At 27.8% G+C, this 11767-nt stretch overlaps 3 protein-coding genes and 1 long non-coding RNA gene across 4 annotated transcripts in view; 1 reads left to right on the top strand and 3 right to left on the bottom strand.

Moving 5' to 3' along the window:
* Positions 1-247, bottom strand: part of LOC139429626 (short neuropeptide F precursor) — an 89453-nt gene extending 89206 nt beyond the window's left edge. The window contains exon 1 of the mRNA XM_071195589.1: positions 145-247. The gene's annotated coding sequence lies outside the window, so the exon portion shown is untranslated. The remainder of the gene's footprint in view (positions 1-144) is intronic.
* A 305-nt stretch (positions 248-552) lies between these two features.
* LOC111421607 (multi sex combs) lies at positions 553-9701 on the bottom strand. The gene is made up of 4 exons (XM_071195588.1): positions 9490-9701; positions 9259-9429; positions 7530-9203; positions 553-3389 (listed from the first exon to the last, which is right to left on the bottom strand). Exons 1-4 carry the CDS (start codon positions 9527-9529, stop codon positions 670-672), a joined length of 4605 nt encoding a protein of 1534 aa, XP_071051689.1. The 5' UTR covers positions 9530-9701; the 3' UTR covers positions 553-669.
* A 248-nt stretch (positions 9702-9949) lies between these two features.
* Positions 9950-11425, top strand: LOC111421611 (uncharacterized). The gene is made up of 4 exons (XR_011640192.1): positions 9950-10084; positions 10367-10615; positions 10672-10714; positions 10781-11425. It is a non-coding gene; the product is annotated as an uncharacterized lncRNA (long non-coding RNA).
* Positions 10744-11765, bottom strand: LOC111421610 (insoluble matrix shell protein 4-like). The gene is made up of 5 exons (XM_023054779.2): positions 11634-11765; positions 11460-11581; positions 11252-11406; positions 11014-11202; positions 10744-10956 (listed from the first exon to the last, which is right to left on the bottom strand). Exons 1-5 carry the CDS (start codon positions 11643-11645, stop codon positions 10916-10918), a joined length of 519 nt encoding a protein of 172 aa, XP_022910547.2. The 5' UTR covers positions 11646-11765; the 3' UTR covers positions 10744-10915.
* Between the last annotated feature and the right edge of the window lie 2 nt (positions 11766-11767).

The following is an 11767-nucleotide window of genomic DNA, read 5'->3' as shown; positions in this document are numbered from 1 at the left end:
AAATTTGGATAATAACAAAAACTTTGCGTTAAAGCGGTTAAAGCAAAACGTGAGACCTTGTAAGCTTTAAAGGTTTAAAAAAATCGATTAGTAAATCGAATGAAATCCTAACCTCAATTTTTACAAATAATTTCAAAGACTTACCATAATCCCGTTGGGGTGTCTTCGTTCTATTTATCGTTGGGAATCTTCAAAATCGAAATAAATAAACACAACTAAGCTGTCTAAATTATTTAAACAAACCGATTTTCACTAAAAAAATATTAAAAACGATCATAACGAACATTTTAAACAATAGAACATCTTATAATGGCTACCAACTTAAATTTAAAAAAAAATTACTTTTATTAGAAAGAAAATGATTTTATTTTAAATCATTTTTCTTTAAAAAATTAGAATTTTAATCTAAGGTAAGATCAATCAAGATAATCATAATATACAATTTTTTATGAAAATAAACATAAAAAGAAATTCAATTACATACTACCAACTTAAATCTTCAATAATCATTGTTATAATCTTATTTATAAATTTAAAATAATAATGCACTAATGTAATAATACGTTTTTATAATACATACAAATATATGCACGCTTTATTATAACTTAAAAAAAAAATCTTAATTTTAAACAAAACTTTAAACAATAAATAATTATTTTTAACTTAACCTTAATCTTTGTGAATTTGTGATAAAAAATGTTCAACATTCAATCCCGACAATAAATTATCGCACAATTTCGGGCATTTATTCTTTTCAGATGCAACAACTTCATCAGCTTTTCGTTTAGTATTGGTTTCATCAGTTTTGGGAAATTTCTCACCAACAATTGCTATATCCATCAAATCTAAAGATTTCTTTTTGGTACTTTTAACATCAACCACAGATTCACTTCTATTTGATTTTTTCGCTGGAACCAACGTCGATTTTTTATTTAACTCAAGAGATTTCCTTCGATATTTCTTCCCAGATTCAACAATCTTCTCAGAATCATTATACAAATTCTCAAGAGGTGACGAATTCGATTGGATGCTATCAATCGGAGTTACCGTCGTATTATTTTTCATTAATTGTTTGTATAAACATTCGAGTGGGTTAAATTTTTTTTGAACTGTTACATCATTAATAATTTTAACTTTTTCATTTATTTTTGTATTGGTTTGATTTTTGGTTTGAATTTGATTTTGTTCCGAATTAAATTCTAAATCGAAAAAGAAATCGGTTTTCGTTACTTTTAATGGGCGGGAATCGTCGAATTTATATTCTTCCCAATAAACGGGAACATTATAAGTTTTATCAAGACATTTTAAGTCGTAATCTTGTAAGGTTTTTTTATTTGATTCATTTGGATCGTGAAATATGATATAATCTAATAATTTTAAGTTATCACTAAAAATTATCGGCTCTTTATCATCGATAAATGAATCGGTTAAATTTAAATCATCTTGTAATAAGTTGTTTTTATCTTGTATGTTAGTTTCGGTGTTAATTTCGAAAGATTTATTACTATCACGTTTTTTTAATGGTAAAACATTTTTTATTTCTACATTTATTAATTCAGTTGATGAATTATCGTTGGGAGGTTCTAAAATTATTTCTTTTTTGTTTTTGGGAAGCAAATAAATTCCACGTTCTTTTAAATCTCTTACTAAAAGTTCTTGATTCGATTCGTATTCTTTTTTATTATCGTTTGAGTTATTACCTAGATGTGCTTCAACGTAATTTAAAGGATTTATTAAGTTTGAATCATTTTTTTCGGGTTCTCCAACTATATTAATTACTTTTGTCACATTTTTATTAACCTTTCTTTGATTTCCTTTTCTTGTTGTTGTTTTTTGTGGTTTTGGATTACTTTTCGCTTTAACTGGTTTCTTAATTTCTTGTGATTTTAAAACAGTTTTTTCATCATTTAATTTTTTATTATCAACAATTTCTTTTTTTGGATTACTTTTTGAAGTGGTTTTACTTTGTAATTCAGGTTTTTTAATCAATGCAATCGTTTCTTGTCGTTTTTTCTCTAATTCTCTTAAAATTTTATCTTTTGGATCTAAAAGTTGAAATTCAGGAGCGTTTATTTCCTCTTTTTCTAACGAATCATTTTTATTATTTTTATCATCGACTTTTTTTGCATCCTCTTTACTACGCGATCTTAAAGAATATCTACTTTTCCCACCTTCCTTCTCATTTTGAATCACAGTTACATTTTTTTTTGATTCACACTTAATTTCCTCATCGTTTATTTCATTATCTATAAAATCAGTTTCACTTTCTGAATCGCCAAAAGAAACTGTATCAACTTTTGTCACTAAACTTAAATTTTTTCTTCCAATAACATTTTTATTAAAACTATTTAATTTATTAACAATCGATGTTAAATCATTCTTATTAGCATCATTTTCTTTTTCAACGATTATTTTTTTATCTCTCTTTGTTTCCTCAATTAATTGTTCAATTGATTTATTTTGTTCTGTATCACTGGGTTGATAATAAGACGAACTAGTTGAATAATCCGTTCGGCGATTAACATAGGGCGTTATTCCTATACTAGGTGTAATTAAAATTTTTGGAGTTTCAATATCGACTAAATCAATATTTTCACAATGCTCATTAATCATTTTAGTAATTGGAGTTTCTTTAATATTATTTGGGGTACTAATTCCCGGCGTTTTTGGTATTAATAAAGTGTTTTCAATCTTCAATGGGGTATCTAATAAAGGTAGCAAATTTCTAGTTGCTTTCATAACCCCACTAACATCAAGACTATCAGAAAAACTTACTGTTGGAATATTTTCTGGAGTAAACTTAGCAAAATTTAAAGTTAAAAGTTCATTTTCATCATAAAGCCTCGGAGTTAACGGCACTTTTAAATTCTCCTCAATTTTTTCCTTCTCTTTTTCAATTTCTTGCTCATTTTTCACATTACCATCAATTTTTTCGACAAAAGTCCTTTTACTCGCATTTAATTTCGATGGAGATAAAATCATTTTATTGTTACACACATCTAAATTCTTAACTTCTTTAACTTTCGTTACTTTCCCCACCTTCTTTACATTCCCGTCTATGTTACATTTTCGTTTAATTCTCGGCGCACGATTATAATTAATCAACGTGAATGTACTTTCACCTTCCTCTTCCGTATCAGCTCCTGGTTCAATTTCCTTTTGAATTAAGATTTCATCTTTTTCAGCACAATCAGCCAAAACCTTCTTTTCATACAATGTTGATTCTTTAGTTTTCTCAGTTTTAATATCGTCATTATTTGCAATTTCATCTGCTCTCAAATTATCTTCAATTGCTTTTGCATTTTCTTCCGTTTTATTTAACTTTTCCGATTTTTTTGGTTTCCGTTTGGATTTTTCTCTTTTTGGGGGCTCTCTTATTGCCGTAGAAGCTAAATTAAAAAATAATATTTGCGGTTATGTCATATTTGAGGTTAGATTTTTATAAACGTCAATTTAAAATATAAAGAATCTCCATGGTAACGCCAAGTTATGATTCAAATCAGTGTTGCCACCACACGTTTGGGGTTGGTTTTAAAAATTAGATAGATCTCAGCGATAAAGGAATTAATTTTTTTGTGTGCAAAGAGGATTACATTTGACGTTTGTCCGCTGTTAAAAAGCATGTTATGTACTAGAAGCATTTAAAGACATGCAAGGCTGTTCAAAATCAACCAAAGTAAAATAAAATTGTAAATTTAATCTTTAAGATGTCATTTAAAGGTAATTTTTGACATTAAAATCTTCGTGTGATGCAAAATAATCAAATTTGAGAGTTAGAACGTCAATTGCTGGAAAAAAATGAAGTTAACATGTCAATTAGAATGTCAAACTGTTAGAAAATTATAAATTTAATTTTTAAGATGTCATTCAAATGTCACTTTTGATATTAAAATCTTCGTGTGATGCAAAATCATCAAATTTGACAGTTAGAACGTCAATTGGTGGCAAAAAATTGAGGTTGAGATATCATTTGGAATGTCAAACTGTAAGAAAATTGTAAATTTAATCTTTGAGGTGTCATTTAAATGTCATTTTTGACATTAAAATCTTCGTGTGATGCAAAATAATCAAATTTGACAGTTAGAACATCAATTGCTAGAAAAAATTAAGGTTGATATGTCAATTAGAATGTCAAAATGTAAGAAAATTATAAATTTAATTTTTAAGATGTCATTCAAATGTCACTTTTGATATTAAAATCTTCGTGTGATGCAAAATCATCAAATTTGACAGTTAGAACGTCAATTGCTAGAAAAAATTAAGGTTGATATGTCAATTAGAATGTCAAAATGTAAGAAAATTATAAATTTAATCTTTAAGATGTCATTCAAATGTCACTTTTGATATTAAAATTTTCGTGTGATACAAAATCATCAAATTTGACAGTTACAACGTCAATTGGTGGCAAAAAATTGAGGTTGAGATATCATTTGGAATGTCAAACTGTAAGAAAATTGTAAATTTAATCTTTGAGGTGTCATTTAAATGTCATTTTTGACATTAAAATCTTCGTGTGATGCAAAATAATCAAATTTGACAGTTAGAACATCAATTGCTGGAAAAAATTGAGGTTGAAATGTCAATTAGAATGTCAAATTGTTAGAAAATTATAAATTTAATCTTTAAGATGTCATTCAAATGTCACTTTTGATATTAAAATCTTCGTGTGATGCAAAATCATCAAATTTGACAGTTAGAACGTCAATTGGTAGCAAAAATTGAGGTTGACATGTTATTTGGAATGTCATTTTTGACATTAAAATCTTCGTATGTTGCAAAATAATCAAATTTGACAGTTAGAACGTCAATTGCTAGAAAAAATTAAGGTTGATATGTCAATTAGAATGTCAAAATGTAAGAAAATTATAAATTTAATCTTTAAGATGTCATTCAAATGTCACTTTTGATATTAAAATTTTCGTGTGATACAAAATCATCAAATTTGACAGTTACAACGTCAATTGGTGGCAAAAAATTGAGGTTGAGATATCATTTGGAATGTCAAACTGTAAGAAAATTGTAAATTTAATCTTTGAGGTGTCATTTAAATGTCATATTTGACATTAAAATCTTCGTGTGATGCAAAATAATCAAATTTGACAGTTAGAACATCAATTGCTGGAAAAAATTGAGGTTGAAATGTCAATTAGAATGTCAAATTGTTAGAAAATTATAAATTTAATCTTTAAGATGTCATTCAAATGTCACTTTTGATATTAAAATCTTCGTGTGATGCAAAATCATCAAATTTGAGAGTTAGAACGTCAATTGCTGGAAAAGATTGAGGTTGACATGTCAATTAGAATGTCAAATTGTTAGAAAATTATAAATTTAATCTTTAAGATGTCATTTAAGACATTAAAATCTTCGTGAAATCCACAATAATCAAATTTGAGAGTTAGAACGTCTGTAAGATGTCATTCAAATGTCATTTTTGATATTAAAATCTTCGTGTGATGCAAAATCATCAAATTTGACAGTTAGAACGTCAATTGGTAGCAAAAATTGAGGTTGAGATATCATTTGGAATGTCAAACTGTAAGAAAATTGTAAATTTAATCTTTAAGATGTCATTTTTGACATTAAAATCTTCGTGTGATGTAAAATAATCAAATTTGACAGTTAGAACGTCAATTGCTGGAAAAAATTGAAGTTAACATGTCAATTAGAATGTCAAACTGTTAGAAAATTATAAATTTAATTTTTAAGATGTCATTCAAATGTCACTTTTGATATTAAAATCTTCGTGTGATGCAAAATCATCAAATTTTACAGTTAGAACTTCAATTGGGAGCAAAAATTGAGGTTGATATGTCATTTGGAATGTCATTTTTGACATTAAAATCTTCGTATGTTGCAAAATAATCAAATTTGACAGTTAGAACGTCAATTGCTAGAAAAAATTAAGGTTGACATGTCAATTAGAATGTCAAACTGTAAGAAAATTATAAATTTAATCTTTAAGATGTCATTCAAATGTCACTTTTGATATTAAAATCTTCGTGTGATGCAAAATAATCAAATTTGACAGTTAGAACGTCAATTGGTAGCAAAAATTGAGGTTGAGATATCATTTGGAATGTCAAATTGTAAGAAAATTGTAAATTCAATCTTTAAGATGTAATTTTTGACATTAAAATCTTCGTGTGATGCAAAATCATCAAATTTGACAGTTAGATCGTCAATTCGTAACAAGCATTGAGGTTGAGATATCATTTGGAATGTCAAACTGTAAGAAAATTGTAAGTTCAATCTTTAAGATGTCATTTTTGACATTAAAATCTTCGTGTGATGCAAAAGAATCAAATATGACAGTTATAACGTCAATTGTTGGAAAAAATTGAGGTTGACATGTCAATTAGAATGTCAAATTGTTAGAAAATTATAAATTTAATCTTTAAGATGTCATTCAAATGTCACTTTTGATATTAAAATCTCCGTGTGATGCAAAATAATCAAATTTGACAGTTAGAACGTCAACTGGTAACAATAATATACAAGACCTAGAACTAGAAACATTCGGGTTTAGCCGCACGTCTCTCAAGACGGCTAAACGCGAATGATTCTAGTTCTTCTAGGTCTTGTGTTAGTTGTAGTTGTAGTGGTAGGTAGCGCTAGTTAGTAAAATTCAGAATGAAATTTCTATTAACTTCAATATAAGCAGTGAAATCTTAAGTAAACATAATAATAGTATGTACTAAATAAGATTACGTGTATTATTTTTGTAATAATAATAAAATATATGTTTAATACTCGAGTTAAAATAACTCTGGGGAAAAGACCAAATTTAAGGACCTGGCAACACTGATTCAAACAAAAAATATCATTTGTCCACGACTCCCTTATAAATCATTAATCATCAACTTGGCAGATTTGAATAATTATTTGAAACGTCAAAATTTCAAAAACCGTCAATTTAATTTCTTTTTTCGACTTTAACAAATTCCTTTATTCCTATGATTTAAGAACAAATTAATTAATTTTCGTAAAAAAAAACATGACGTTTCATAAAATTGACATTTAATTTTGACAAATTGTTGTGAAGTTGGTTACTGTTGGTAACTTTGAATTTGTGTCACATTGACGTTTAAACTTTAATCAAAAATTTATTTAAAAAAATGAGTTTTCAAAGGTAGTCATTTTTCACAGAGTGAATAATAACAGTGAATAATCATTATTCACAGGTAATCAACTTGACAGATTTGAATAATTATTTGAAACGACAAAATTTCAAAAAACGTCAATTTAATTTTCTTTTTTCGGACTTTCTAACGGTTAAATATCAAAAAAACCTAAACAAATTCCTCTATTCCTATGATTTAAGAATAAATTAATAATTAATTTTAGTAAAAAAAAATATGACGTTTCATAAAATTGACATTTACTTTTGACAAATTGTTGTGAAGTTGGTTACAATTGGTGACATTGAATTTGTGTCACATTGACGTTTAAACTTTATTCAAAAATGTATTTAAAAAAATAAATTAATAAACTATTAATGTTATATAATAAAAAATTATATTTTTTACCTGCTAAAGCCCTTAAATCTGCATCCCAACTTTTTTTAGCCCCTTTCTTCTCACTATCACCCCCACATCTCTTTCTCTGATTCTTTGCAGGTGAACTAAACAATGATTTTGAAATTTTTGTAGGTTGATGATTTCCTTTCGTATTCGGCGATTTCCTCTTCGGTGATGACCCACTTCGCGGTTTCTGTTCTTTATTAATTTGTTTTGAAATTGATTTCGGGGTAAAATCAAAGTCTAAAATGCGAATGTGAGATGCACTTCTTGGTGTGGAAGTTGATTCATCAATTAGTTTGTTTTTTGGTGTTGTTTCTTTCACAATTTTATCAGAACTAGATTTAGATTCAATTTTATCTCCTTCACAATTATCCAAATTAGATTGATGATTTTGTGACTCTCTTAAAACTTCAATTTTAATCTCAACTTTCTTCTCAACATCTTGAATTTTTGTTGTTTTTGGTGAATGGCTATGTTTTCTTGGTGATTTCCTCTTTGATTTTTTGTTTCCTTTGGACATATCAACCATTGGTTTTGGCGCGATTTTTTTTAAGGTTTTCGCTTTTATTTCCTCCACACCTTTGTTTATACCTAGTTCTTGTTGATTTTCATCACAAACGATAACTGTGGGCATTGATAAGATATCATGATCTGATATGGCATTAACTTTATATTGAGGAACACCCATATTAACAACTTGGGAACTATTCCAAAGAAAATAAGATTGTGGTTGTTGTACAACCGTTTGTGGTTGAACCATCAATAATCCAGCATTTAACACTAAATTGGAAGAACATGTAGAATTCACTGATGTTGTTGTTGATTGGGAATTCATTGGTTGCTCTTTCATGTAATTTTCTAATGTACCATCATATAAAATAACTTCCCCGGTGTTTGTATTTACAGTTAAATTTTGTTTTGGGGGCAAATCAACTTTTGTTCCTTCTAAAGTTAGCATTGATCGTTTTGGAGGTGTTGATTTAACCTCATCTGTTGGATTAATTGTTGGATTTAACTCCAAATTTACTTCTGGTACCTCCGGTTGGGATATTTCTTCACTTACTTTTTCTTTCTGTTTATTTTCATCTAAATCAGTTTCTAACTTTTTCTCAGGACCGATTAAATCACTCAATAATCGTTCGAAAACTGGGTCATGTTCAGTTTTATCAACAATTGCTTTTATAGCTGAATCTAATTCGTTATTAACCGGGTTGTTTTCAACAACATTTTCCTCTGAAGGTTTTTGGATAACTGAGTTGATGTTTTCAACTAATTTTTCTTGAAATTCCCGATTTTCTAACACAGTTTCAAGTAAAACTTTTGCAATACTTCCTTCACTATCATTATTATCTGTAAGATCAGATTCTTCAGTCGATTTATGTCGCTTTTCTTCTGATGTATTATTATTAGAGCTAAAATGACCAGGAAGATCATGAAGGGGAGTTGTATTTACATCAAATTCCGACGGGGATTTTTCATCAATTCTTGAGAGATTTTGTGATGAAAATGGTTTTGTATTTTGAAGTTGTTTTACCGGCGTACTACTTCGACTTCTTGGTGATAAACTTGGTGTGTAAGATTCTCTAGATTGAGCTCTTTCCAATAAATAAATAAGTTTACTTGGCATATCTCTTGTTGTTATATCACTCATATAAGAAATATCTTCCAAATATTCAATAACTAAACACAAAGAAAATTTCATTAATAATTACTTGTACCATCTAAAATTACTTACTTATAGTGTATAATTTAGCATATTCCCTGAGAATTTCCCTCAAACAATATCCATGTTTATGGGTAATGAAATGTTTTGCTCTACGGATACTATTTTGAGCATCCTGCAAATGTCTGGATGATTGTACAAACATTTTCGCGGCACCTTTACACTTTTCGGACCTTAAGTAGCCTAAAACAATAATTAATCGTATCTTTAATCGTGTTTCCCGCCAAAGAAACAAACTTTTACCCAACACAAGCTTTGCCATATCTTCGTCGGAAATATCCATAATTTCAGCATCTATTTACACGTTTATTGAGTTTTAACGGTTGTATTTATCACAGTTCTTTTTGTTAAAACGATTCAAATTCAGGGACAATTCACTATTTTTCTCTAATTCGTGAAATAAACACAACAACAACAATAGCAAACGCTTCTTTCTCAGTTGGTGCGTTCTTACTTAGTAACTTTTCAATCGGCTTTCTTACTAGATTAAGGTTGGTAATAATTTTAATTTCGTTTTTAGTACGTTATTTTTTTAATTTTTAAACTGATTAATTTAATTTTTAATTTAATTCATAAATAATCTTAATATTATTAATTTTCATATAAAATAACATAATAAATTAATAAATAGCCGTTTTAATTCAAAATTTTATTTTGGAGTCTATGGTGGTAGCCATTATTAGATGCTCAGTTGTTTCATAAATTTATTATTGTTTATAGTTCATTTTTAACTACGTTTTTTTAGTGAATATTTCTTTATTTAAACAATTTAGATGGATTTTAATTGTTTATAAAGTGATTTTTTCTCAATTTCAAGAGATTTCCAGCAAAATTCGTTGTAAGTATTTGAATTTACCGATTTGTATATGTTTGAGGTTATAATTTTATTAGATTTTTTTATTGATTTTTATGAAGATTTATAATATTTACTTATTAAGATCAACGTATATAGTTACGAAAATAAATTTCTTCACTCAAATATTTAGGAATCTTTAGTGATCGAGAAGGTTCGTTACTAGCTTCAGGTTGATCACCATTTTATCAATTTAAGTTTGACATTTTGACATGTTTAAATTTTTTTTCAATTTATTAATTATTTTCTCCCTTTTATCCCTTATAGGTTTCAATGGTACTTTTAATTAATTAAAACTCAACATATTAACTTTTAACATTATCCTCCCCATTCGACGAGCTTGAAGAACTCCTTGGGGATGAAGAACTTATTCTTTGGAATATCGAAATTGACTTAACTAACAGCGAATACGTGTTATAAATCAACCTCATCACTTCATCAACTTCATCAACAATAGTGGATCTCACTGGTGATGTTAGGAACTGTTTTAGGGGCTCGTATTTCGCGATTTAATAGGTAAAATAATTAATTTATTAATATGTTATATTAATGACATATTTTTTAATGCACAGGATCTTCAAGAATACTACTGTTTCTGCATCAATTTTAAAAGAGGTAAGTTTAAAAACGTATTTAAATCACAATTTAGTGTTTATATTAATTTATTAATATATATTTCAGCGTATATAATTACAAAAACAACCTCCAAAGCGTTTAAAAGTTCTTTTTTAAGATCTACATAGCAGTAATTACAGTAATTATAATGGAAGGAAAGAACTTTTTATAGTTTTTATGAAGATTTATTGTTTTAAATCTTTAATAATTTCCGTTGCTTCTATAACTGGAATTGATTTGACCTAGAACCATACAAAAATACTTTAAATTTATTTAATGATTAATTTTAGAAAAAAAACCTTGTCCGTTGTTACTTGTGGATCCATATCCATAAGTGTTGTATCCATAACCGTTTCCATAGCCGTAATTTCCAGCTCTATTTAAATTATTTCCGTTTAAATTTCCATTGAAACCTGTATTAGGGGTATTGGAAGATCCTTGATTGTTGTTTAAATTGTATCCATATCCTCCATTATTGTTGCTGGCACCTAAAAATTTATTATTAATTCTTTTTATTGGAAATTTTGATTAATTTACCGTATAAGTTATTGTTTGAGTATCCATTATTATTTCTAAAATTATTTCCATCATATCCACCTCCATAACGTGGATTAAACGTCCCATAGTGGTAAGATCGAGCGACTCCGAAAATTCTGTGTCCGTTTGTTGTATCTTGACGATTTATTGAGGAACTAAGATTTTTAAAAGTAATCGATTTTTTATTTATTTAAATTTGCAATCAAACCTAGCAGGATATCCGTTGTTGGAGTTTCCATAGCTTGATTGTTGCCCATAACTCGAATTTGGGGTGTAATTTAAAAATCCGCATTGAGCCATTCCAACAGTTACCAAAAGCAAAATTGCTAACTAAAAATTTTTTATTAACCAATTTTTATTTTTTATTAATTCATTTTATTACCTTTGAGTACATTGCTGTGGTTTTGATGACAATCGCTGTTGTGATACTGATGTTGAGTTTGATTAGGTGAAGACATTTTATACTAAATCCTAGCTGTATCAGGTATCAATATCTCAAAATTTTTAAAATGAACT

This window comes from Onthophagus taurus, chromosome 3, assembly GCF_036711975.1.
Source record: "Onthophagus taurus isolate NC chromosome 3, IU_Otau_3.0, whole genome shotgun sequence".
Lineage (NCBI taxonomy): Eukaryota > Metazoa > Arthropoda > Insecta > Coleoptera > Scarabaeidae > Onthophagus > Onthophagus taurus.
The sequence above is the reverse complement of the archived record's forward strand: the minus strand, read 5'-3'. Positions and strand labels throughout refer to the sequence as shown.